At 53.8% G+C, this 26,823-nt stretch overlaps 1 protein-coding gene across 1 annotated transcript; it reads right to left on the bottom strand.

The window, feature by feature from the left end:
• Window positions 1-8,810: 8,810 nt before the first annotated feature.
• DLX5 (distal-less homeobox 5) lies at window positions 8,811-12,967 on the bottom strand. Its single transcript, XM_002713784.5, has 3 exons — window positions 12,423-12,967; window positions 10,550-10,734; window positions 8,811-9,492 (listed from the first exon to the last, which is right to left on the bottom strand). The coding sequence occupies exons 1-3, from the start codon at window positions 12,775-12,777 to the stop codon at window positions 9,163-9,165; spliced, it is 870 nt and encodes a 289-aa protein (XP_002713830.1). The 5' UTR covers window positions 12,778-12,967; the 3' UTR covers window positions 8,811-9,162.
• Between the last annotated feature and the right edge of the window lie 13,856 nt (window positions 12,968-26,823).

Raw genomic sequence — 26,823 nt, 5'->3', positions numbered from 1 at the left:
GTCTTTATTGTCATCTCTATATAGCTTCTCTCTCTCCCTCTCTCCCTCTGTCTCTCTCTCTCTTACAGCACCAGAATGACCTGTCCTGAGGTTAAGCTCTAGACATCCAGTAGTCTCTAGTGTTGAAACTAAACATTCTTTCCATTTTCCCAGCCAAATTAATCCAGCTGTATTTGTCTTTGGAAACAATTATTTTTAAAATAAAAGGAGAAAAGAATAAAAGAGAAAAAAAACCAGAAAGTAAAGTGCACAATTATGCCTACTTAATGCTTTAACCCCATTGCAAGCTAGCTAGGTAGAGAAATGCACTATCCTGGATGAAATACATCCTTTCGATCTTGTGGAAAGCACAGAAATAATGAAAATGAAAAGTCCTTTCGTCATACAAGCAGGAAGCCCCATACTGTGAGAATTAATGGCTACAGACCTGGGCATCCTTCAAATTATGAACCTTGAAACCACTGAGCCATTTATCAGAAGTCAATAGAGATACTCGGAGTGCTCCATATAATGACAGCGACATACAGTCGTGCAAAAGGACAGTCACTATAATTAGACACAAAGCAAAGACTACTTACCAATATACCCGTTCCTTTTTTTGTTGAGCAACTTCCACGCTCAGTCAGTCTTCAGAATGGTTTAAAACCGATCAGTCTTGTCATTTTCTAGCATTCGCATTGTTACATTAGGAAAAATGTTTTCTTTTCTTTTTTCTCCCTTCCTACTGTGAAACTTTGGGTTCGCAGCTCCCCAGGATCAATTCTGAACAAAGCCTCCAGCTGCAGTGCCATCCAATTTGAAGCAGACATTGGGGACAATTTAAGGTTTTTATCCACAAGAAGGTTTTTTTCCATTCTCTTAAATGCAGCCATAATTAGAGTAATTTTTCATGTAGCCCGCTGATTACAGCGTTTTTACCGTCAAAGATAATTACCTGTAATTTTCTTCCACTTTTAATACTAAAAAGCCATCTTTATTTAGATTCAGGAACAGGAAAGGCGAAACAAAAGAGGGAAATTATTCTGTTATTCATACACAAATTGCAGAGACGTAGGACCTAAAATTGAAAATTAACCAAAATTATAATGCTGGAAAGAATGGAAGAGGCTGTAGAAGTACAGCTGGTAGTGGGGCTTTGCTGAATTATTCAGATTACGTTAGAGAGAAAAGCTACCATCCATCGAAACCAACACTAATTTTTCTTTAAAAATTTTTTTTCACCAAAATACACGCCAAACCACTGCGAGTGCAGGGGCCTCTGAAACCCCACAAATGCACGCTAACGTATCCTACGGAGGTGTGGCCGTGACGCATCTGTATCGATCCCTGTATCTCTTAACACGAGTGTAATCGAGTAAGGAATTCTGCCAAACAGTGCCCCTGGAACTCTCCCTGGACCGGGCTTCCTTTGGGTGCTCTGGGCCGCAAGGGTTAATATTCTCGCTCTCGAAGAAGGACTGGCCCCACAGTAAGCCGGTCGCCGAGGAAGGGGCTGGTAGGAGGGGCGTGGGCAGAGGCAGCGCCCAGTCGCTGCGGCGCCCACTGCGCCTCCCCACGTTCGCCATTCCCGTGGCTGCAGAGTTCGGAGTTTCACAGGGGTGGGGGGGACAGCAGCTGCAGGGGGTAGGGGTGAAGGGCATGGTTTCTCCGCGGCGCCAATAAGCATCTCATTATCTTTTGACACAACCAGTCCCGATCTCCCAGCCAGCCGACAGAGGCCTTTCTGCACCACGGTGAGGAAGCCAGAGCGCTCTCAGGCTTCCGTGCGCCCCACCTCTAGCTGCTTACATCGCCCATGGGGTCGGGAGACAGCGTCATCTACAGACGGCGCGGTCTTCCTCAGTGCGCCCCTGAGCCACTCGGGTTCCTGGGTTCCGCGGCCCGGCGCCGCGTCTCAGCCAATCATGCCCCTGGAGCGCCAGGGTCGCGGCGCGGGCGCTCCTCGGGCCACCCGCTCCCCAGATCCGCACGCCCTCCCCCAGCCCATCGCAGCCCCACCCGGTGGAGGCGCTTGCCCCGAGGAGCAGTCCCGAAGGGCTTCGGAGGCCAGTGACTCCCCCCACGCGGAGGAGAGATGTCCAGGGGGCTTCGAGGTGGAGAGATTTGAACTGCCCCTGCCCCTGCCTCTTGCCAAGGTCCGCAGACCCGCAATTGTCAAGGAGCCCCGTGGATCGATCACTTGATGCCTCAGCACCTGAAATCAGGGCCACACACACAGCCCTCTATGGATTCACCTAGGATTACCTGTGAGTAACAACGTTCAAATAGATTTTAGCTTGGAATCCCTGGCCGGCTCCCCCGACGCCTTACAGAAACCGGGTCCTTTGCTCTGTCTCTGGTCACTAACAGCCCCCAAACACAGCCGCCGCACAGAAAGCAAGAGAGACAAATGCGCTCGCAAGGACCCCGCTCGCACCCACATCGCTTACTCACCAGAACAAGCACCCTTTCGCGGCGAAAGGGGGCTAGAAGGTCAGAATTGAAAAAATCTATGAGGCGAGGTCGCAGCCCCCATACACTGCAACAGCAACACACATAGCTTGGAGAGTGTGAGCAGAGAAATCGGAACTATGCCTTGAAGTAGGCAAGAAATAAAAACTTACCCCAGTGAATATCTCTCGGGCAATGACCAGGGTCTAGAATCTATACTGAACCGAGGCAGAGAATATTTTTCTGAGTCTCAGGGCAGAAGCTCTTTCTCTATATTCTTGGTTGAGTGAGCACATCCAGGTGTGAAATTGTTTGCACACCCCAGCACCTCTTATATTGCCAGCAAAATTAGCTGTTATTACTGTCACTGTTTAGTGATGGTTAGCGTGATACAAAAAAAAAAAAAAAAAAAAACTGCTGTAATCAAGACCTGGCGCATCTTTGCAAATTACAGATAATTGTAAACGGCCAGATTATGATAATAGCATCCTAATCCAGCCTGCAATATAATTATTACAGAGTGTTACATCTGAAACTGTCCAGTAGGGCTAATTCAGCCATTATTTAGACCCTATTTTTGCACTGCAAATGGGTTGCTGAGTTGAAAATGTACGATTGTAATTTCACGGGGCACTCAATGAGTAATGGTATAGGAAGAGGAAAATACAAAAGTGAAATGTGAACAGTAGCGATCAAATCAAACCCTGAAGGACAAAAGACTGTTTGATTCATATGGAAAAAGAAGAGCGGGAATTAAGAAAATAGCAAATCAGTGGTCTGAAGCATTACGTGTCCAAATCTTCAATAGTGCAGGGCTGATGTGTTTGCAAGGGCTGCTGCGTCTGCTGCTGCCTGGAGTCTGAAATAATTTTTCTTTTCTTCTTCTTTTTTTAACCTCCTGTTTTTTTTTTTTCTTCTTCTCTCAAAGCATTTCCTTGCTTTAAAAAAAGTTACCCCTCCCCCAAAGTAAAGAACATTTGTCAGTTTCACCATTGTTTCCACCTAAGCCCTAGGAGCTGCCTGTCACTTGTTTATGAACATTTTTCCTAAATAAATGTGCAATCTTTCATGTCATCAGAGCAAAACACCCCGAGTGCTCATGAATGTTCCCGCACTCCATCTTCACTCTGCTTTCAGGGCAGACAAGTCATGGAGAGTCCTAGAGGATATTAACAGAAAATGCATTAATTGCTGTTAATTAAATATAGCTGGCTGAGAAGCGATCTTCTCCAGTCAGCTTCGCTGGTATTGGTTTTAATCCCATCATTAACTTTTATTAATGAACACTGCCACCCCCTCCCCCATATAAACCAGTCCAGCCGCTTCAATGCTACACATCACCCAGATACCTGAAAAAGCAAGGTCTGTCTTTTCCAAACATGGGAAGGCCACAGGGAGGGAGGGGGAGAGGCAGAGAGGATGGAGGGAGGCTGGGGACCAGTGCAGGTCTTAGAGGTAAAGCCCTCTGGGGATTCCAGCTGGTGCTTCCAGGCATCCAGTTCTGGGTCCTGGTGAGGACCTCCTGGTCGGGGATGCCTAAGGCCCTTCTAGCCCCAGGAGCTCAATTTTCACACCAGAGCTGCAGAGTCTGGCGGGCATCTTTTCCAGCCACTGAGCCCTGGCCCTCTTGATTCCCCCTCCACCCACCACCTCGGGGACCTGGGAGCTGCCCAGCCAGGACCACCCTGCAGGGTGGCAAGCTGACTTGCTAGTTCCTGTGAATTTAAGGGCAATAATGAAATGTCCCCTGTTTAGTGACCCCTGTTTATAGATGAAAGTTGAGTCCATATCCTGCCTCTTCCCGCCGCCCCCCCTTCTTCCACCTTGCAAATGGCAAGTGGCAGAAATAGTCTTTGGATGACAATAAGCTTCCAGTGGCAGTTTGTCTTCTTGCCTTGCAAGGAAAAAAAAAAAAAGCTTTAAAATAAATCATAGCTTGCGAACTGTTTACCGCCCTCCACCCCCACCCACTTCTTAAAAAAAAAAAAAAAAAACTAGATTGTGCATGGTGGAGGCTCCTGGAGAATCGTAGGAAACCGTGCGTGTGTGTAGAATGATGTTATGAAGTCATTTTTTTCCCCTTCCTGTGGTGAAAGGTCGTAATGTGTGGTATTTCACGGTTTTATATAAATCTCGGTTTAGGATGTGGAACAGACTCAAATAATACATGCGCTTTTGGCAAAGAGACTCTTTCGGATCCCCATAAATCAGAAGGAAATAAGAAGTCAGAGCGAACAAAAGAGCAGAAACGTTAATTGCTACAAAACAGATCTTCTTTAAAGAGAGATTCATGTAAATTCCCCCAGCTCCTATCTTCACGGTCAGCGCTGGACCCATAAAGCAGGTTATTGCGTTACTGCCGGCAGCACCCCCCCCCGCCCCCCAGCAGTAGATACATGGGGCGGGGGACAGGGACAGGGGTGCACAGCGAGGAGTTAACCAGCTCCACGTGTGGCGCCGCTCTTTGGGCTATTTTCGAGGCCCGGAGTTCGCCGTGACCGGGCCAAGCTCTGTGTGCCAGGACCGCAGGCAACCAGGGAAGGCAAGCCGAGGGCTGCAGCGAGCCGCAGGGCCCCCTCCCCGAGCTCCCGGCGGCGGGGGCCTCCGCCCAGCCGCTGCGGGAGGGGGTGCGTAAGGGCGGAGGAGCGGGGTGACCGCAGGCGGATCCGCCGGCGTGGCGCGCTTCCCAGAGGTGCCCGACGGCTTCTGCCCTCAGGGTGTGCCTCCGGGGAGGGCTGCCGAGCGCTAGGTTGGCGGGGTCCCAGTGGCCAGTGGGAGGCGCGCGATCCTAGGGGTTGCGGGGACAGGGCGGGCAGTGGGGTGTTCGGGCAGCCCCTTAAAGCCCCTCGCCCGGAACACAAGGAAGCGCCGAGGACAGGGCGAGGGCAGGGTTCCAGCCTGGCACCCCGGGCACACGGGGCTCGGGAGCTCAGGAGCCCGAGCGGTGTCAAGGCCGCAGTGAGCTCTAGGGCGGAGGCGAGAGTCGCCCGGCCTTGGCGCGCGGTGGGTGACTCCCAGGACGGCGCGACCGGGACGCCGCGAGCCGTGGGGCGTCCGGTGGGATCAAAGGAGCCAGAGGAGGCCAGCCGGCGCGTCTGGGATTGTGGGCTCCGGGGCGGGAGAGAGAGGACTGGCAGGGGCGGAGAGATGCTGGCCGCGCCTGTGTCGCCCGGAGCGGGTGTGTGCGTCTTTGTGCGGGTCAGCGTGCTCCTGCCCGAGCCCCAGCCCCGGGCGCACCCGAGTACGGGTGGACAGGCTCCCGGGTGGGTGCCCCGACGGGGGAGTCGGGGAGAGGGGAGAGCGAGAGCGAGGGCAGCGAGTCTGCGGGTTCCTCTGTGTGCGCGACTCAGGCCCTGTGGCTCTGCACTGGAGCCGCCTGGCACCCACAGGAATGCGGCTTCTCTCGGATCCCCAGGCCACCCCCTGTCCCACAAGGAGGTGGCCGCCAGAGAAGGGAGGGGGAAGGGCAGAAAGCCGCCTAGCCCAACCCGAGCCTCAGACAAAGGCCAATTTATCTGATCTCTTGGGGGGGGGGGGGAGCGGGAGGCAGGCAGGGCACCGAGGAATCGCCGTGGCCCTGTCTGCCCGCCCCAGGCCTCCTGGGCTTTGCGAGGTCTGAAGACGGGGGAGGAGGGGCGGGGGATGTGGAAGTGTGGAGGGCGCGCGCGCGCGGTGGGGGGGGGGTGCATGTGAAGAGGCCCACGGAAAAGGAAGATGAACCTTGAGGTGGGCTCGACTCGTCTCGGGGACACCAAGAGGTGTCTGGGAGGTGCGGGCGGAGGGTACGCCCGTGCGAAGTCCGGGAGAGCAGGGACTGCTGGTTAGGGAGGCTGCTGAGGGTGGCACGGACCCAAGAAGAAACAATGGCGGGGACCGGGAAGGTGGGAGGAGGGCGAGGGAGAGAACAGCACGCAGGTATTTTTAGACTTTGCTGAGGATCTGCTATTTTTACATCTTGGGCACGGGGCTGCAGGGAGTTAAATTCTCAAAGGAGCATCCCCACGGTTCCAGGGAAAGCCCGCTGCACACTGGTTTGCCGGAATATTTTTGTTCACAGCTCCCGGACCAAGTTAACGGGCGCGTACACACACACACACACACACACACACACACATCCCACCACCATCACCATCACCCCCACCACCATCACCACCACCACCACCACCACCGCGCGCGAGAAGAGGGCCGAGCGAGAGGTTAGCACAAGAGAAGGGATCCTGAAGCCGAGGCCGCGTGCGCAGGGCCTGGGAAGCCCAAACAGCCCGCAGTGTCAAGGCCAGGAGTGCAGGGCCGAGCACCAACCAGGAGGTGCCCTGCTCCTCGGAGTGCCGGCCAAACGTGTCCTTCCCAGCACCGGGTGTTGGGGGGCGATGTGGAAGCGAGCCCCCCTAGTCCGCCAGGGACACGGGTGGGGACCTCTCTCTCCCGGGTAGAAACGGAGAGCAGTTCCCGAGCACATTTTCGCCACTCTCAGGGAACCTATGGGTGTGTGCCGTGGGCGCCCCCTCCCCAAACTCACGCTCCGGGGCGGGGTGAGGCTCCCGCGCGCGGGGAAGCGCCAGGTGCTCTCGGGATTTCTGGCAGCCTGAGTCGCCAGAAATTAAAAGTGCCGGCTTTCGACGCGCTGTAAACTTGCCGTTTGCTTTAATAAGCAAAGAGAGAAAAGCAGGAGGTATGAATCTCTGCCAACTCAGAAAACGGAATGGGCACGAGACCCCGCCGTCCACCCGACCCGTGCGCCGGAGCCTCTGGGCGCTGCCTCTGGGCAGGAGCGGCTGCAGCGGCAGCGGGGAGACGCAGAGGCCGCGGAGCCGCCGCTCCGGCCTCGGGGGCGGGGAGCAGGAGGGCCCGGGTCGCCGCCCGTGCTGCTGCCCGGGGCCAGGCAGCGGGACGTCAAGAGATCTGCCAAGCCAGTACCATCTCCCAAGACCCAAGCGGTTCCAAACTGGCCGGCTTGGAGTTCCTTCTGGAAAGAAAGGGAGGGAGAAGAGAAGAAATCGGGGCTGGGGGTGGGCGTTGGAGGGAGAAGGGGAGGAGGGGCATGGAGAGAGAGAGAACACAGGTAAATTCCCCTGCAGGCACCCAGCCAGCCCTTTCAGGTCTCTCCTCTCAGCCCTGCAAGAGCCTACTCAGAATCCTCAGATGACAGAATGTAATTTTTTATGTTCTAATCCCTACCCCACCCCCATCCTTTAAGAAGGCTTTTTTGTCACATTTATTGCTGCCGACTTCCTAGCTGTAAAATATTTCACATGCATCTTATAATTTCCAACGCACGCTTTGCTTTGGTATCCTAAGGAAACAGAGTCGGGCAGACTAAAGGCCCGACAGCCAGAGAGACGCCTCCCACGGAGGCCTGCGGGGCAGCTCTAGCCCGGCTGCAGCTCTGCTCTCAGGCTCCGAGACTCCGCGGGGTTGGCGGCAGGGGGCGGAGAACGACGCAGGCCGCCGTGGCTGCTCCAAGGCGGCTTACAAAGGAGAAATGCCCGCCAACAGATTCCAGGTCTCCCTGCTTGGAGTCTACTTTGCCACTGTTTCATGTTAAAAACAAAAACAAAGCAAAACACTAGGCAGTGGTAAAGAAAGTGGAGCAAAGTTCTGCTGGGAGCGCTGTCATGGGAAAGAAACCCACGCGGGCCTTACTGGGCTCATTCCTCCCCTCCACCCCACACCCTTCCTGGCCCACTGCTCGGGCGCATCCTGGCTCTCACCGCCTGCCAATTTCCATTCTCTCAAAGAGCTCACACAAATGCGGCATCACACTCCCAAGGAGTCCAAGGCCCTACCCTTTCAGATTTTCCAAAAAAAAAAAAAAAAAAAAAAAAAAAACAACGGAGAGGGGGAGATGTCCTTCCTTTTTTTTTTTTTTTTTTTTTCCTTTTCTCGCTTCTGGAAGCTCCTTCTGAGGGGAGTGTAATTTGTCTAATTGCTCTGGCAATACCCAGAAGCTGGGGTGGGGGGGGCAGCTCCACCATAATTGCTTTGAGCTTAGAATTCAGAGGGGTTGTTCAGGGGTTTTTGTTACACTCTTGCTTCCAGGGTGGAAGGGATGCACTTAAATTCCAACATGACTATCTACCTGAAACAATTTGGGGTTAGACAAAATCATCTAAATGCTTTTGTGGTTAGGCCAAAATACACCTAAATACATATTACACAGCAGTACTGTAAACAGGCCACATATGCATATAGACATATAAGGCATGCAACATGTACACATAGGCAGTTCTGCTTCCATGCAGCCCTTCGTCTGGTTTTCTTTTTTGCCTTGTTGGATCTCTGCAGAGCTGGTCTTTTTTCTGATTTGCCTGCATAAAGCATCACTAGTCAGTCGGGGGCGGGGGGAGGGGCAAAAGGGGGTGGGGTACTTTTTGGAAACATTGTTTTCATGGTCGAAATAATTTTATTTATCCAGAATATACAGTTTAATTCCTCTATCTACACTTATGTACATGGTTAAAATAACATTGAAAAAAGTCTTTTGAAAAGTTGAGGTCATAGATTTCAAGGCACCATTGATAGTGTCCACAGTTGCGCAAAAAAGTTCATCTGTAAAAAAAGGGGGCGGGTCCTCCGGAAAGGCAATAACTTACATGCACAAAAAAGCTTTACACATGAATCTCTTTCGTTTCCGTTTTCCAAACGTGCCCATTTGGATTCCTCTCGTTTAGGTTTCTCTAAAACAGCCAAACACAGTAGTCCCAAAACAGAAAGCAAGAGAGCGCAGCGCGTCTAGTACAGCGTCCCCGAGGCCAGCGCCAGCGGGTGTTGTAAGGAACCGGGCGGCGGCAGGTGGGAATTGATGGAGTTGGCTGCGCTTGGGTACCAGGAAGCCGAGTTCTCCAGGTAGCTGGATGCGGGGGACTGGTTGGAGGTCGGAGGGTGGGCATGAGGGTGGTGGCTGAGCGAGCGGGAGGAGCCCTGAGGCTCCCACACCGCCGGGGACTGCGGTGAGTTACACGCCATGGGGTCGCTGGAGCTGGGGCTGTGCTCCGGGGGCATCTCCCCGTTTTTCATGATCTTCTTGATCTTGGATCTTTTGTTCTGAAACCAGATTTTCACCTGGGTAGGGGAACAAAGGCACACGTTACCGGGACACACAGAGGTCGCCCGCGCCTTCCCTGGGGGCGGGCGGCGACTGGAGGTCTGGCCCCTCGGTGGCGGCGCGGCCTCCGCGTCTCCCTGCAGCTCGGCGCCTAGGGGCTGGGCCCAAGGCAAAGCGTGGAGCGCAGGGGGCCCCAGGGGGCGCCCGGCCAGAGCTGCGGCTCCCGGGGCCGCTGCAAGGGCACGACCCCAACGCTTTTGTCTTTTGTTTGGGCTGGGGGCCGGGGTGCGAGCGCGGTGGGGGTGCGCTCCTGCGTCTGCCGCTGGCCTTCACCGCAGCGGGGGTGCCCGGAACAATGGCGGTGCCGGCAGGCGGGGAAGGGGCGTGGGGCCGCCTGAGCGAGCGTGTGCGCGCACTGGCGATGGACTGCGGGTGCCAGTGATCTCCTGAGCTCCCGCTCGACCTCCTTCACTCCCTGCTAGCCCTGGGGGGCCGGAGCCCGTCTGCAGCTCTGGGCGGCGACTCGGATTCTTTATGCTTCCATAGGCCACAGCCCTGTGTGTGTTGGGGTGTGGGGGGGAGTGAAGTGAAAGAACGGGGCAGGCGCCGCCGTGCAACAGCGCCCCCAGCCTCGTGACCCTCAGAGCTCCTGCGGGAGCGGCCCACGACCCTTTAGGTTCCCCGGCCTTTAAGTGGCCTGGGGTGACTGCGAGGCCTCCAGTCGGTGTGCGCACGCCCGGGGGAAGGCTCCGCGTTCCTCAAGACTGCGAGATTGTCCCAGAAACGCCTGTCCCCTTGTTTCCAACCCAGGAAACCGGCCACCCCGGCCCCGCAGGCCCAATGCAGGGGCCACCTCGGGACGCACGACGAATCCCGTCCCCTCTGCCGCGGGTCGGCGCCAGCCGGCTGGACTCTAAGGGCGCAGGGCGCGCGCGCGGGGCTGGCGCTTTCTGTCTGTGAGATGCTTGCAGGTTCTATCAGGAGGAGGGCTGCGGCCCTTGGGGACCCAACGGCGGGACCCAGGCGAGGCTGACCGCCCAGGCGGGGCCTGCGCCGGGCCGAGGCCGGATTTACCTGTGTTTGCGTCAGTCCGAGAGAGGCGGCCAGCTCGGCGCGTTCGGGCAGGGCGAGGTACTGAGTCTTCTGAAACCTCCTCTGCAGCGCAGCCAGCTGAAAGCTGGAATAAATAGTCCGGGGTTTACGAACTTTCTTTGGCTTGCCATTCACCATCCTCACCTCGGGCTCGGCCACTTCTTTCTCTAAATAATCAGAACAGACTCGGTTAGAACTGGCGGGCAGAAAGAGGCCCTTTTGCAGACGGTCCTAGAGTTTCTTACCGTGTGGGCTTCGCCCGCGCTCGCCCTAATCCCCACCTCTGCTCGGCAGACCCCAGAGAAGGAAGCGCACGCCCCACGTCACGGAAAAGCCCGCTCGGCCCGGATCCAAGCCTACCCGGTTCCCTCAAGGTGGGTTTGCGCCCCGCGAGCGCTTCTTAGCGCCAGGATGCGGCCCGCGAGGAGGCTCGCCTTTCTCCCGGGCTTGTTTCTCCGCCTGTGCTGTGCTCCCTGGAGGCGCCCCGAGGCAACCTCTCCCTGGGCCCTGGGGCCGGCTGTGACCCGGGTTCTGTCGGCGTCTGTTCGGGCGCCCGCAGAGGCCAGACGCATGGGCAGCGAGGACGCTGACCGAGGTCTCCAAAGTTCAAAGGCCCACAAGCAAACTAGGCTCGAGCACTTCAGCGGCGAGCGGTCGGGGCGGCGCAGACAGAGGGCCGATTATGCAGCCCCCATAATCTCGCTGCAGATCTGCGAGGGCGCACATGTGTCTGGTTTCTTTTACAAATAGACTTAATATGTTCTTGGCCAAGGAGGGGGGAGAAATCTTCCACTTAGGCACGAAATGCAGAGACAGTGAAAGGAAGGAAGACATCCCGCCCGTGGATTCTCTCTCACAGGGTTCAGCCAGAGCCACTCGGTGGAAAGGAATCGGCCGTGGGGTCTTTTTGGAGCAAAGGGGAGGCAGGTCGGAGTCTGGACGAGGGGGAGGGGCAGACGTGCCCTGGGGCCACAAGCCCCCGTCCTCAGCAGTTCGGAGCCTGTCCGTGTGTGGCCTCCGAGAGAGGAAGGGTGGAGGGTGAGGGCTGCGGTCTCCGTGCCGCCAGAGTAGGGGATGCTAATATTAGCAGGATTATTAATGTGCCGGTGGGGGGAGATCAAACCCGACCAGTACAACCCCTCCTGGGAGACCTCAGGCCTCTCGCGGCCCCCCGCCCGCGAGATCTCGCCAAGCCAGTCCCAAGGTGGACCAAAGAGGAGGGGCTGGGGAAGAGGAGGAGGAGGAGGAGGAGGAAAGCACATTTTAGGCACTCAAGGGGGAAGAGAGAGAGAGAGAGAATCTCTCCGACAACGTGACCCCTCGGCAACCCTTCTCCACTTTTCAAAGCCTTTTTGTTTTTGGAAATGCCATGGAGAGACCGCAGAGCGCTTGGTGCGCTCTTCCCTGCCGGGCTCCCCAGGCCCCCACCCTGCCGCGCGCGCCCCGGGCACCCGCATCGCGCTCGCCGCCGGCCGCTTCCAGCCCAATCCCAACTGGGTCTCGCAGGCAGCTACCCGCTAGCCCTCGCACCACCGACCCAAAGTCCTGACCAACCTCCCTTCTGTTACGCAAACGCCACCATGGCTGCTTGATTCTTTCTTCTCTCCACCCCTCACTCCCTTTCCAGCCCGGCTGGCTCCTTGGCCAGGCGAGCTGGGAGTCCAGAGGGTCAAGGGCCCAGGAGGCGCGAGATTGAGCCCCCTCGGGATTCTTCCACGGGGAATCCCTACAATGCTGGCCCGAGAGAAACTCCCTAGGTCGACGAGCCCCGGCCCGAACGCCCTTTTGCTAGGTGTGCCCGGATGGCAGGGCCCGGCATGGCCCGCAACCTCTCAGCGCACCCCACGCCCCGTACCTGGCTGGCTGGTGGCGCTCGGGACACGGTTGTAGGCGCCGCCGTACTGGTGGTAGGGGCTGGCGTAGCTGTAGTCGGCGTAAGCTTTGGCGGGGTAGCTACTGGCGGAGCCGTTCACGCCGTGGTACTGGTACTGATAGGGGTTGAGCGCTTTGCCGTAGGAAGCCGAGGTAGGAGAGCAGTAGCCGTGCGGGGCTCCCCCCGCGGCGTTGTAGTAGTCGGAATCGGTGGCCGACGACTCGGGCAACGTGGGCGATTCCTGAGACGGATGGTGCATGGCTGCGGACGTCTGGAACGGAGCTTGGAAGTCGCCGGATCGGATGCTGGGGACCCTTCTGTCAAACACGCCTGTCATCGCTCCCCGGCGGCGGCTGTCCCAGCTGCTGTGGTGGCGGCGGCAGCCGGGGCTGGCTCTGGGGCTGCGCTGGTCTAAGCAGACATGGCTGTGGGCGCGAGGGAGGAGGAGGAAGAGGAGGAGGCGAGGCGGCGGCGGCGGCGAGGAGGAGGCTGGGAGTCGTGGAGGCTCCGTCTCCCGCCCGCTGACTGCTGGCTGAGGCGCAGCACAGCCGTGGTTAAATCCTTAATTGCGCGCTTACGCACAGCGGGGTGGATCCGGTTCCATTGGCCAGGGCCTCGGGAGCAGCAGCAACACCCTAACTCGTCCAACTAGTTTTAGCACAACAAAGCATTGCTGAGAGAGAGAGAGAGAGAGGAGAGAGAGAGAGAGAGAGAGAGAGAGAGAGAGAGAGAGAGAGAGAAGGAAAGGGGGGACGTGTGTGTGTGTGTGTGTGCGCGCGCGCGCGCGCTCCGCGCGCAGGGGGAAGGGAGGACTCTGGCAATCTGTTTTTAGTGAATACCAAAGAACATACAAACCCCAGCACCCAGCTCTGTGAGGTCCGGAGACAGCATGTTCCAATCAGCAGCCTCACTGTGCGCGGGTTTGGGGTGGGGGTCGGCTACCGTCTTCTTCCCCGCCTCGTGGGCTCCACTAAGGGCGACACTTGAACCCTGATGCTGAAGTGGGTTGTCTAGGGCCATAGCATGAAGGCGAGAAGGAACGGAGAACGGTACTTTGTTTTGGTGTTGGGAGGCAAGTTGCAACTCAGGCGTGCTGAAAATCCCTGATTTGGGGAGAAGACCCAAGCGTGGAGCCTGAGATGTCCCGGGCTGAACAGAGGCGCTCAGGCCGCGGGCCGCCCATGGCGCAGCTCACAAGGGAAAGCTCTTGCAGCCCCAGTCCTGCCCGCCACTTAAAAATCCCGGTCTTAAGCACAAATCACTTAATGACACCCACGTCGTCGCTGCTGGCGTCCAAAAAGAGCTGGGCGGCTGCACCGCTGTACAGTGTTTTGTATCTGGGAGCCACGAGCATGGAGGGTCTGTGACTTCTCAGTGGCCAGCACTCCTCCCCAGAGTGTCCATGCATGGCCTGGGGTGCCCTGGATCGGCACGCGGATGCCAGATCAAAGGCCTGTGGGGAAGCCGGGGGTGCCCACCAACTCGCTTCCTGGCTCTGCGGTCGTGGCACCGAGGCCCCGCCCCTCCATCCCCCCGGTCCGGGTTCCTGCACCCCTTCCCCACCATTTGTTGCTACGCGAAGGGAGTAAGCACTCGAGCCGCACGCGCGGTGCACGCGGCCTGAAGTTGATTTCTCGTGACGTGCTCTAGTCGTGATCCAGCTGGGAGCCGAGACGCTGAGTCCCTCCCGCTCCTTCTCTCCTCAAACAGGCAACTCCAGGCGCGGACTCTTCCTTGCTCCCTCCCTGCCTCTTCCCCCAGGGGGCCCAGGACGCGGAACCCGGGCGCTCCCCCGGGTTCCAGGGCGGGACCGCCTGGCTTCGCCTTCTCTGCTCCCCCAGCCCGAGAAGCAAGCGTCGGCGCGAGCTGTGTGTCCAGGGTTAGTTGGGGCCGACTTCGGCTGTGGAACGACCCGGGCCCCACTGGGAGAGCTGGGGTTTCTGGACCTCGGCGCCGGATGCCGGTCCCCTCCGAAACTCCAAAGCGGAGCAGCCCACAGGCGCGCCAGCTCCCAGCCTCGGCCGTCTGGGCGCCATAAAACTACAGCTCCTGTCGCCCTGCCCCGGGGTCGGGGTCGGGGGCACTCCAGCGCGGGTGCGGCCTGTTGGGCCCCAGGCTTCTCCCCCGAGCAGGCCGTGGGGATCAGCCGGGGCGCCCCTGCCCGCGCGCCTGGCCGGGCTGGGTGGATTTGCGTGCGGCGGTTCCTAGATGTAGGCCGCGAGGCGTTCCGGGGGCCGGCGGGGACGCAAGGGCGACCCTAGAAGGGCCCTGGGCTCTCGGCGCCCCCGTTCGCACAGCCCGCCCTTTAAGTACACGAATCTCCCACGAATCAATGCCAGGGACAGTTCTAGGGGCCCCAGGCGAAGACGAGCGGCGCGGGGAGCTGGGCGCCTTTCTCTGCGTCCCCTCCCCCAAGCTCAGCCCCTGGCGAGACAGAGGCCCAGGAGTCAGCGTCCGAACGCGAGGGGCCAGGAGGTTCGGCTAAGCAGCTTGCTCCCAGCGAGGCGATGGAGCTGGAAGCCGCAGAACGGGGACGACATTTGGGAGTTCGGGTCCTGCTGAGCCCAGGGTGAAAAATAGAGTTCTAGGTCTTGCGCATTTTCATTCCCCACCTCTGATCCCAGTTCCACATTTTAATAAGAGGCAGGAAGTTGTGGGGCGGGAGGGAAGCTTCGAACCCCTCTGTCTGAACCCCCCGAGGAGAGGCAGCGTCAGCCCCCAAGGAGCCCAAGCCTGGAGGTGTCCCTGGAAGACCCGAGTCTCGGCTTTCCAGTCTGCTCTGTCAGCCATCCCACCCCCAGCCCCAACTCCTCGCCTAAAGGCAGCTGGGAGGGAGCGCGCGCCGACTGGAAGGCAGCTGGGGGCGACTCCCGGGGGCGCACCACGCACTCCCTTCTCAGTTGGCACTCGGGCGCACGTGCGCTGCGTACCCGGCCTCGCTGGGCTTTGGTACGAGCGGTGAGCTGGGGTGGTCCCGACACCCTGCTGTCGCTCAGCACCCAGAACCATCACCCAGCCAGTCGTGGAGGTGCGCGCTCCCCGGGTCCCGAGCCGCAGAGAAGAATGTAAGTAATTCCGTCTTTTAGTGGCCGGAGCGTGCCTGGGCGGTGCAGGGGGGGCAGGGGAGCGAGCAGCCCAGAGAGAGGCGCAAGTCTTTACCACGAGCGCCACCCAGTGTCGCCGAGGAGCAGCGCGCAAGTGGCCACCGCCGCGCTCGGAGCCCCGGCCCGCACCAGGTGGCTGGCTTGCTTTTTCCACTCCCATACCCTTGTCTTCCTCTTCTGGACTCTTTATCCATTCGTGCGTTTCGTCCGCCTTCCCGCCGGCTCACTCTCTTCTGGTCTCGGCGTGTGGCTTTCAGCTTCCTCTACTGTTTGATCTCCCCACTGGGGAGGCCCACGTTTCCCAGACGACTATGAAGAATTAGGCCCTCCTCTGCTGAGCTCGGGGTGCCGGGGCTTCGTGCTTCTGCCCCCAGGAGAGGAAAGGCAGCGAGAGGCAGGTAGGGGCTGTGGGCTAGTGATTTTAAAAGCAGCTTGAAATTATCTTCTTCCGGCCCGTCTGGAAATCCACTCAGCTGCATTCTCAAGGAGAACACCCTTTCCTCTGAGCTTGAAGCTCAGACAATTCAATGCACTTGAAGTTATTTAATTTATGAATTTAAGGTCTTTTTGAAAAGGGGTGTTCGCTTCTGGCTTGAGGAAGCACTTTCTTAGAGGAATATATAGTTGCCCACGGATTTATGTATTTGAAAGGCAGACAGAGAGAAAGAGCACTCGCTGGTTCACTCTCCAAATGCCTGCAGAGCAGGCTCAGTGGCTGCGCCATCCAAGTCTCCCATGTAGGTGGTGGGAACCCACTTACTCGAGCCACCACGGCTGCCAGCCGGGGTCTGTTTCCACGGGAAGCTGGAGACTGGAGCCGGGTCGGTTGTGGAAGCCACGTACTCCAGTGTACCCACTAGGCTACATGGCCCCTGCAAAGGTAAGGGCCTCTAATTCGGAAACCTTTATCTGAAACGTTGTGCATGCACTCAGATGCACATACTTCAGGTAGAAGGCCTGGTGATAGGATGGTGGCATTTGTGTGTGTCCATGTGATACAAGCAGTGCGTGTTGGCTTTAGAATTCCTACTGGAGGAAGGTGTGTCTTTGAAAAGTCCTGTTCTGGGACTCAGGCTTCTTTGGCTTTATATTTGCAGTTTTATCCAGGGCATTGCAATCCATCGCTTTTCTCTATCCTTAGAAAAATGCTCTCCGACAGTTCTCTGCTATTGTAGCTTTACTGATCCTGATCCTTCCACGGTACTCTTCATCCAGACACCTCGAACACAAACAAAAGTGGTTAACTCATACATTTGTGGATGTAGATTCGAGTAATCACTTTATTTACAGTGGAGCTGTAATTATCTTTGAGCCGGGGCACCAAGACCATTTAACAACTTAAGGTAACAGCCTTGAAGTGATCAGTTTGATGGTTGCATAGAAAAGACACATTTCTATGAATCAGGGAGAGAGACAGGAATGGTGACTGCAAACAGTAAAAGTTTTTCCTTTTCCTTTCTTTCTTTGTTTTTCTTATTTTCTCTACAACTTTTTCTTTAAAATTTATTTGAAAGGCCGTTGCCACGGCTCAATAGGCTAATCCTTTGCCTGTGGCGGCGCCGGCACACCAGGTTCTAGTCCTGTCGGGGCGCCGGATTCTGTCCCAGTTACTCCTCTTCCAGTCCAGCTCTCTGCTGTGGCCCGGGAGGGCAGTGGAGGATGGCCCAAGTGCTTGGGCCCTGCACCCACATGGGAGACCAGGAGAAGCACCTGGCTCCTGGCTTCGGACCAGCGCGAATCGCTGGCTGCAGCGTGCTGGCTGCAGTGGCCGTTGGAGGGTGAACCAACTGAAAAGGAAGACCTTTCTCTCTGTTTCTCTCTCTCACTGTCCACTCTGCCTGTCAAAAAATAAAATAAAATAAAATAAAATAAAATAAAATAAAATTTATTTGAAAGGTAGACAGAAACATGGGCAGACACAGAAGGATTTTATTTATTATTTTTATTTTTAGAGATTTATTTATTTATCTGGAAGGCAGAGCTACAGAGAGAGAGAGAGAGTGAGAGAGGCCGAGAAAGAGAGAGCTTCCATCTGTTGGTTCATTCCCCAAATAGCCACAATGGCCAAGGCTAGGCCAGGCCAAAGTCAGGAGACTGGAGCTTCATCTGGATCTCTTACATGGGTGCAGAGGCCCAAGCGCTCGGGCCATCTGCTGCTGCTTTCCCAGGCACATTAGCCGGGAGCTGGATCAGAAGAGGAGCAGCTGGGACTGGAACCAGAGCCCACATGGGATGCCAGCATTGCAGGCAGTGGCTTAACCCACTATGCTGTGATGCTGGCTCCAGAGAGATTTTCCATCTGCTGGTTCACTCCCCAGGTGCCCACAACGGTTGGGATTGGGCCAAGCCAAAGCCAGGAGCCTGGAGCTCAATCTAGGTCCCCCACATAGGTAACAGGGACCCCGGTTCTAAAGCCATCACCTGCTGCCTCCCAGGATGCACATTAGCAGGAAGCTGGATTGTGCCGAGGAGCCAGGACTCAAACCCAGGCCCTCTGCTAATATGATGTGGGCATCCCAGCTGGCACCTTTTTTTTTTTTTTTGACAGGCAGAGTTAGACAGTGAGAGAGAGAGAGACAGAGAGAAAGGTCTTATTTCCATTGGTTCATTCTCCAAATGCCACTATGGCAGGCACTGGGCCGATCCAAAGCCAGGAGCCAGGTGCCTCTTCCTGGTCTCCCATGGGGTGCAGGGCCCAAGCACTTGTGCCATCCTCCACTGCCCTCCCGGGCCACAGCAGAGAGCTGGACTGGAAGAGGAGCAACCGGGACAGAATCCAGCGCCCCAGCTGGGACTAGAACCTGGTGTGCCAGTGCCGCAGGCGGAGGATTAGCCTAGTGAGCCCCGGTGCCGGCCCCAGCTGGCATCTTAACCACTGTGCAAACACCCATCCCAAGCAAAGGCTTTAAAAATGTCAGCAGATGCAGGTCACTGGTTTTGCCAGTGCAGCTGTTTGGCCTTTATCTCCCAGCGGAGAGCCAGATTCACTGGCTTGCAGCTGGCACGCAGAGGTGGTACCTGTTGGCAAAACTGTTGAATGCCCCTCTTGGTTCCAAGTTCTTCCCCCTGCTCTCTGAGGCTGAACTAACTTGGCCCAGGCCAAACGCTCGAGGGTTATGTGAACTGACGATGAACTCATCCAGGGAGGGAAAGCAGTGGGAAGGAGGCAAGTGATGGAATGGGTAAGTGGAAGGAAAGACTCCTCCTATCTCGACTTTAATTGCAATGCCCCCCTGTCCTCCAGAAAGCACGTTTGCAGTTAAAGAGCAGCTCCAGGAAAGCAGTCTCAAAGGATTCACTGGTAGGCAATTATATAAATATTCTGAATAAATTAAGAATCCCCAGAGACGAAAACTCTTTTCCACTTAATTCCAACCTAATAGGATTTTTCAGTTTATTTCCAAATGATAGTGCAGATCATAGACTCTTACACGTTTTGTTTTTATAATTAAGACATTAAAATATGTTTATTCATTTGACTTAAACATAACTCACTCGGAAAAGGCCTTAAGTATCCACTCAAATCTATTCTCTATGAGACAGATTAAATATACCACAGCTGAAAACACTTCAAGTTCATCTGAGTAGGAAGCAATGGGATTATATTATTATATGTCTTTGCAAACTGAAATTGAGTCAGAGGCTTCATCCTGAACTCCGATTCCGTCCTCTTGAAAGGAAGGCTTGGCTGTGGTACTACTTATAAAGCCTTTCTTCTTCTTAAAGATATAGAAATATTCCAATTAAAAAATACCCCTTGTGGAGTTAAAAGAAAGGTAATTGGCAGGCAGGAATTCAGGGCCGTGATCCAGCTCTGGCAAGGAAATGGCAAGAGTGAAGCTGCAGGCATCTTTAATAACCTCCTAATTCCAAGATCAATTTAGAATTTTAGAGTTCATTGATCCTAAGCCACTGTATTTGATGATCTGACAACACTGTAGGCGAAGATGTAGAAGACGACTTCGAAAGTCAAATCCATTCAGATTATCCAAGTGCTGAGAACCAGGTAGAAGCTGGCCCACAACATATATGCACATGAGCAGATGGTATAATTTGATAGGCATTTTTGCCATCTGCTTTAATTATATCATTTTAATAGACGACAACACACATTGAGAAAATACAGGACCTCTTTCTACAGCTGTGTTTACTACCTTACACGTTTTCTAAAGAAAAGAAATTCTTAAACAAGCAGCCCCAGCCTGAGATAAGGGGTTTCCTGCTGTGCAGCTCAGCACAATCAACTCGAGGCCTGGTGCCCACCGGGACTCACACCCCTCTGCACTCCTGCGGGAGAGAATTAGGGCAACAGGAAGGAAAAGTCAATAGGCTTTCCCAGTGAAGTGTGGCTGACGCCGCAATGGAGGCATCTTTTAAATTTGGGACAGAAAAAATACGCTACTTGCTTAAGTCGTGGCTTGGGACACCTGTGTCCCACGTTGGGGTGCCTGATTGGAGCCTCACCTCTCCCACTTCTGATCCAACTTCCTGCTAATGCGCATCCAGGGAGGCTGCAGGTGATGGCTCAGGTACGTGGGTCCCTGCCACCCCTGTGGGAGGCCTGGATGCAGTTCTGAGCTCCTGGCTCAGCCTGACCAAGACCCAGATGCTGTGGGCATTCGGGGAGTGAACTGGCATATGGAAGAGCTCCATCTTTCTGTCTCTCTCCCTTTGCCTTTCTAACAAAATGAAAATAAGTTAAAGAAAAAAAAAAGAGCGGAAACACTACTTGAAGCTGGAATCTTAGTAATATTCCACTTATGTAGTCCATGGCAGTTAAGCAGAATTTAGTTTTTCAACATTAGGTCTTCGGGTTTATTTTATTTCACTGTCTTAACACAATAGGCTCTTGCCCAAGAGCATTTAGCAAAATGAAATCAACATACACGTTCCTATAATTTATTGATGCATCCTGGTCCACAGTTTTGGGCCTACAACTGCCTATGCTTATTGATTTGTGTGCTTTTTTTCATAGCTCCCTCCATACTCCCCATGAATGCAAGCATTTCAACTGGTTACATCACTTTGCTGCACCATTTTAAAAAACGATTTATTTATTTTTATTTGAAAGAGAGAGAAAGATAGGAATCCACTTTAATAACAGTAACAGCTTACATAGAGTTTCACACTATAAAAACTTTTTGTTTATTTATTATTTTATTTGAAAGGAGGAGGGATGGAGAGAGAGATCTCCCATCTGCTGGTTCACTCCCCAAATGGCTGCAACTGCAGGAGCTGCGCCAATCCGAAGCCAGGAGCCAGAAGTTTCCTCTTGGTCTCCCATGTAGGTGCAGGGGCCCAAGAGCTTGGGCCATCCTCCACTGCTTTCTCAGGCCACAGCAGAGAGCTGGATTGGAAGCGGAACAGCCGGGATTAGAACCGGAGCCCATATGGGATGCCAGCGCTGCAGGCAGCAGCTTTATCCATTACACCACAGCACTGGCCCCTGCTGCACCATTTTAACCAACCTTAGTTTGCAGGCAACCTACTATGTGTCTTCATGCACTACTGTTCACCCAAAATGGGGCTTACAAATGCCTGGAATTCTTCTTACAAGTTCCTGGAATTCTTGGAGCGACAGAGGAGAAAGATTCTTCTTAGGAAACACTGAACCTCAGCTAGCCACAGAATGCCTGTGAATGCATTAAATCCTTTCCCAAATGAAAAAAAAAGTCAAGGTGGAAATCAACAAATCACGTAAAGGAGTAACAGATAGGGTTGGGGTAGCTGAAGTCACCCGCGGAGAAATTCAGGCAGTTACGATTGGCCACACCGTCTTCTCCTGCGCTTGCTTCGCCTTCCTTGTTGTTTGTTCTGCTGCTCCAGGGGTGTAGGGTTTTACAGCCTTTTCACACTTGCCTTTAAGAGTTTCAGACACTTCCAGGGTCATGTTATAGAGTAACTGTGTCAGGTCACTGGCAGTTAACCCACATAGTAAACTGGGAGAGGACAGCGGAACTCTGGAGCGCTAGAAAAATAGATGAACCAACGAGCTCATCTTTGCTATGGTGAAAATGCTGTTAGCAGAATCACTTCTGAAGCCTAACTAGGCATGAAACTGAGTGGGGAAAGAACCTGACAATTAAACTTGCTGGTAGTTTTTCTGAATGTGTAAGAACAGTGGAAGAGATGAAGAGAAACAGGCAGAAGAACAGAAAGTGAAAGATAGCAGCAGAGCCCACCCTGCTCTCTGATTAGAGTAATCACGTGGGGGGCAAACATTTAGGAAAAAGCTCTTGTGCACCCCAGGATTATCTTCCGGGCCGTGTCTCTTAGAGAAGTGGGGATGAATGGGGCAGCAGGTGTTACTGCCAGGTCCCTTCTTCGTGATTTGCTTTTGGTAGGGTCACTTAAGTCCAAAGTGGCTCTAAATATCACAGTGTAGCAAAAATATTCTCTCACATTGTCTATGGCATTATTGGGCTGCATTCTTCTTTGCAGTCTTGTGGTGAACATTTGGTATGTCTTTGCAAATTTTATAGGCCTTTAAATGGCTTTTCCCAAAGGGATCTCATGTGTCATTCACCTCTGGTTTTCACAGTAGCCTTGAGAAGTCACTATGTCAGGCTGTTACGGGTGGTCCTCCGCTTTTATGCATTTGCCTTTCGTTTAACTTGAACTTGCTCATGTTCCATCCTGGCGCTCCTGGCCTACTTTCTACTGGTGGGTTTGAGCAGGGATGTGGTGGCACTGCTGAAGCCACTGCTACTGGGATCGAGTGCCATGAAATGCCTAGTGTGTGTCCTCTCTACCCACACCAGGCAGAGGAGCAGCCGGGTGTAGAACTGCTGCTCTGTGCAGGCCTGCTGTCCCCCCAGACCTGGCCTAACCCCTTCTTCCTCCCTACTGCCATCCTTGCAATTCTCAGTCCTCCATGGGCACAAAATCAAGACATGTGGCTCAGCTGCCTACCTGGAGCCCCACTCCCTGTAGGCCCGTGTGCGCCTGAGAAGGTGAGCTCCCTCGTGTCCCCAGAACATGAGTGGCCGCCTTGCCTGCCCTCCAAGAGCAGAGGGAGAGAGTACTGACAGAAACAACAGCTGTATATTTTGTATTTGCTTTGCTTTTTGGAAATGTGTCTCTACTTTCAAATGTATTCATTGGATAAAAGGCACTCATCAAATCTTTATTTGACAGATTTAATATACTGAGGCCCCAAGGAGCCACTTTAATAACAATAACAACTTACATAGAGTTTACACTATAAAAACTTTTTGTTTATTTATTATTTTATTTGAAAGAAGGAGAGAGGGAGAGAGAGATCTCCCACCCACTTGTTCACTTCCTAAATGCCCTCAACAGCCAGAGTCAGGCTGAAGCCAGGAGTCTGGAACTCAATCTGGGTCTCCCATGTGGAAGGCAGAAACCCAAGGCCTTGAGCCACCACCTGCTGTCTCTCAGGGTGTCCATCAGCAGGAAGCTGGCTCAGAAGCAGAGTATCCAGGACTTGAACCAGGCTCTCTGTTAAGGGATGCAGGTGTCCCAAAGCAGCATATTAACTGCTAGGTCAGATGCCCATTCCGGAAGTTTTTTTTTTTTTAAAGATTTTATTTATTGAGTCAGAGTTACACAGAGGGAAGGAGAGGCAGAGAGAGAGAGAGAGAGAGAGAGAGAGAGAGAGAGAGAGAGAGGTCCTCCATCTGCTGGTTCACTCCCCAGATGGCCACAACGGCCAGCACTGAGCTGATCCAAAGCCAGGAGCCAGGAGCCAGGAGCCTCTTCCGGGTCACCCCACGCAGGTGCAGGGACACAAGGACTTGGGCCATCTTCTACTGCTTTCCCAGGCCATAGCAGAGAGCTTGATCAGAAGTGGAACAGCCAGGACTTGAACTGGCGCCCACGTGGGATGCAGACACCACAGGCAGCGGCTTTACCTGCTATGCCACAGCGTTGCCCCCCCCCCCCGCAACGTTTTTTTTAAACTGGAGAGCATTCTCATGTCATGATTTTATATTGACCCTCACAATATGCTTTAGAGGTAGGTAAGGCAGGAAGAAGCCTGATTTCCTAACCTCCTGTTTGATGTACACCCTGTGAAACTTGTGGCTACCAAGGAGTAATCAAAATTGCCTGCTGTCAAAATGCTGACTGTATACACACACACACACACACACACACACAAAGAGTTGGTCATAAATAGGTGGAAGCCAACTGGATTTTTCAAATATAAAGAGAACTGCGGTAGGAATATACCATCTGCGAAATGTTTTTATGTGTGCTAGTGCAGTTAATCCCTGTTTTAAGGGAACATGAAACCGTGTTTTAAGGGAACACTTCATGACCGTGCTGCGTGGCTCTCCAGCCAGAAATCGTATACCCTGCTGGGGAAGAAGGCAGAGTTGAAGCTTAAGATGCTACAATAACATTTCTGCTTCTCTTCTCCTTAAAAAAATTATTAGAAGGCTTAAAGGCACCTGCAGTAAACTGTGTCTTTTAGTCTACTGCTTCTACCCGCCATTTCCTCTCTCTTCACGGAGTTTCACTTTTCTCTGGAATCCAGCTGTGGGATGCTGGCATCACATCTTTGAAACTGAGTTGAGATGTACTGTGATCTGGCGTGCGGGGTCTTCAGCGCTGGTACAGGAAGACTTCAGGGAGAGTTGCCATAAGAATGCCTCATTTCACAGTGCTGTTACGTGTCCATGAGCAGCTGGTGCCCGGAACTAGCTGATACCCCGTAGACTGGCTGTTCAGACTAGCAGTTGAGATGCTTAGTTCAAGTCCTGGCCCTGGCTGCTGATGCCAGCTTCCTGCTAATGCACCTGGGAGACAGCAGGTAATGGCTAAAAGAGTTGTGTTCCTGCCATCTGTGGGGCAAACCTAGACTGAATTTCCAGCTCCCAGCTTCAGCCTGGTCCAGTCCAGCTAAGGTAGGCATTTGGGGAGTGAATCAGTGGATGGAAGTGTTCTCTCTCTCTCTCCTGCCAAGAAAAGACCAGAACAGAACCCAGGAACATTCTGCAAACATTAAAAACAACCCCAAAAAACTGAGCAGAGATCCTATCCCAGTATCTACCTCTATTCTTTCTTTTCCCTTCCTTTATGTTTATTTATGGCTCTCACACATCTGTAGGTAAAATATTCTGGAAAAATTATCACATCATTTCTTTTTTTTTTTTAAACTTTATTGATTTATTTGGGAGGTAGAGTTAAAGACAGAGACAGAGAGACAGAAAGAAGGGTCTGGGGCTGGCGCTGTGGCGCAGCAGGTTAAGGCCCTGGCTAGCAGTGCCGGCATCCCATATGGGCACTGGTTCTAGTCCCGGTTGCTCCTCTTCCGCTCCAGCTCTCAGCTATGGCCTGGGAAAGCAATAGAAGATGGTCCAAATTCTTGGGCCCCTGCACCCACGTGGGAGACCTGGAAGAAGCTGCTGGCTCCTGGCTTCAGATCGGCGCAGCTCTGGCCGTTGTGGCCATCTAGAGAGTGAACCAGCGGACGGAAGACCTCTCTCTCTCTCTGTCTTTCTCTCTCTGCAACTCTGTCTTTCAAATAAATAAAATAAATCTTAAAAAAAAAGAAGGGTCTTCCACCTGCTGGTTCATACCCCAAATGCCCCCAATGGCTGGAGCTGGGTGGATCTGAAGCCAGGAGCCAAGAACTTCTTCCAGGTCTCCCATGTGGGTGCAGGGGCCCGAGGACTTGGGCCATCTTTCACTGCTTTCCACATCATTTCTTGTCTAAATAAGAAGACCGTATACTTTATCATCAATTTTTAAAAGTGAGAAGGAGATGGTAACAATCGTACTAGGATAATAGAAGTACTCTTGAATGGTCCTGGCTACATCCTGATTTTTCTAGCACTTCCCGAAGTCCTGCAGGAGGCCATCTTGGGAAGCCCTTCCCAGGATCCTGACATCATATGCGTTTTCCTGGTTGGCAGGACAAAGATTATCTGGATGCCTAGGGTTGACCTACATCTCCTACACCTAGCAGGTTAGGCATGGTCAGGGCCACCACCTGTGGTTGTGCAAGTTGAGCACTGCACAAGTGTGTCACCATGAAGGAGGGACAGCAGCTGAAATCCAGCGTGTGGGATACTTGCCCAAGACGTGCCCAGGTCGGGGACTGCATCTGTTTCTGTCTCTTAGAAAGGCACGCAAGGGTTGGTGGAATCTCTGGGTGCAACAAAGTTCAGTTCTTTGTCCAGTATTGACTCTCTATCCCTAACTTTCCTTTGATGGTTATCTTTTTAAAATTTTTTAATTTGTTTTAAATTATTTGAAAGGCAGAGAGAGAGAAAGAGAGAGAAAGCGTGTGCTTCATATGCTCTTTCACTCCCCAAATGCCTGCAACAGCTGGGGCTGTGCCGGGCACCTGGAACTCCATCCAGGCCTCCCACATGGGTAGCGGGGACCCAAGCAAGTATATGAGCCATCACCTGCAGCCTCCCAGGGCACACATTAGCAGGAAGCTAGGAGCAGAAGCTGAGTTGGGACTTGAACCCAGGTCCTCCGGAATGGGATGTGGGTGTCCCAACCTCCATGCCAAATGGCTGCCCCTGACTGTTATCTTTTTAATAGGCTTGGCAGAAAGCACGTCTCTCTATTTTTTAAATCACTTAATCTGAATCCCTCACATAATAGCAAACTTCAGAGCCTTGAAACCTGAGGCTTCCAAGCACACAAGAGACTGCTGAAAGCTGTTCTTTTCTTTTTGGCCTGAACTTTCCTGAGGCTTTACACAGCCTGGTGTATGGAGAGGATGAACGCTGCTGCCTAAACCCACCGCACACTAAGGGGCTGCATTTCTTTTCTTCCGTGCGGTGTGTCATATGTATGAACAAGATTTTTCTGGCTGGCGCCGCAGCTCACTAGGCTAATCCTCAGCCTGCAGCGCCAGCACCCCGGGTGCTAGTCCCAGTCAGGGCGCTGGATTCTGTCCCGGTTGCCCCTCTTCCAGGCCAGCTCTCTGCTTTGGCCAGGGAGTGCAGTGGAGGATGGCCCAAGTGCTTGGGCCCTGCACCCCATGGGAGACCAGGAGAAGCACCTGGCTCCTGATCAGCGCAGTGTGCCTGCCGTAGGGGCCATTTTGGGGTGAACCAATGGAAGGAAGACCTTTCTCTCTGTCTCTCTCTCTCTCTCACTGTCTAACTCTGCCTGTCAAAAAAAAAAAAAAAAAAATATATATATAGATTTTTCTTACCGCCAAGATTTCTTCAAAGAGTGAAACTTTGAGGACTATTACCTTTCAAAGAACTTCTTAAATGCACACCCTAGCCTTCCAGAGAAATCACTGTCTGGTGCAATCAGTGTTGGACCTTGGACCCTGAGACAATGAA

This window comes from Oryctolagus cuniculus, chromosome 16 (genome assembly GCF_964237555.1).
Source record: "Oryctolagus cuniculus chromosome 16, mOryCun1.1, whole genome shotgun sequence".
Taxonomy (NCBI): Eukaryota; Metazoa; Chordata; class Mammalia; order Lagomorpha; family Leporidae; genus Oryctolagus; species Oryctolagus cuniculus.
The sequence above is the reverse complement of the archived record's forward strand: the minus strand, read 5'-3'. Positions and strand labels throughout refer to the sequence as shown.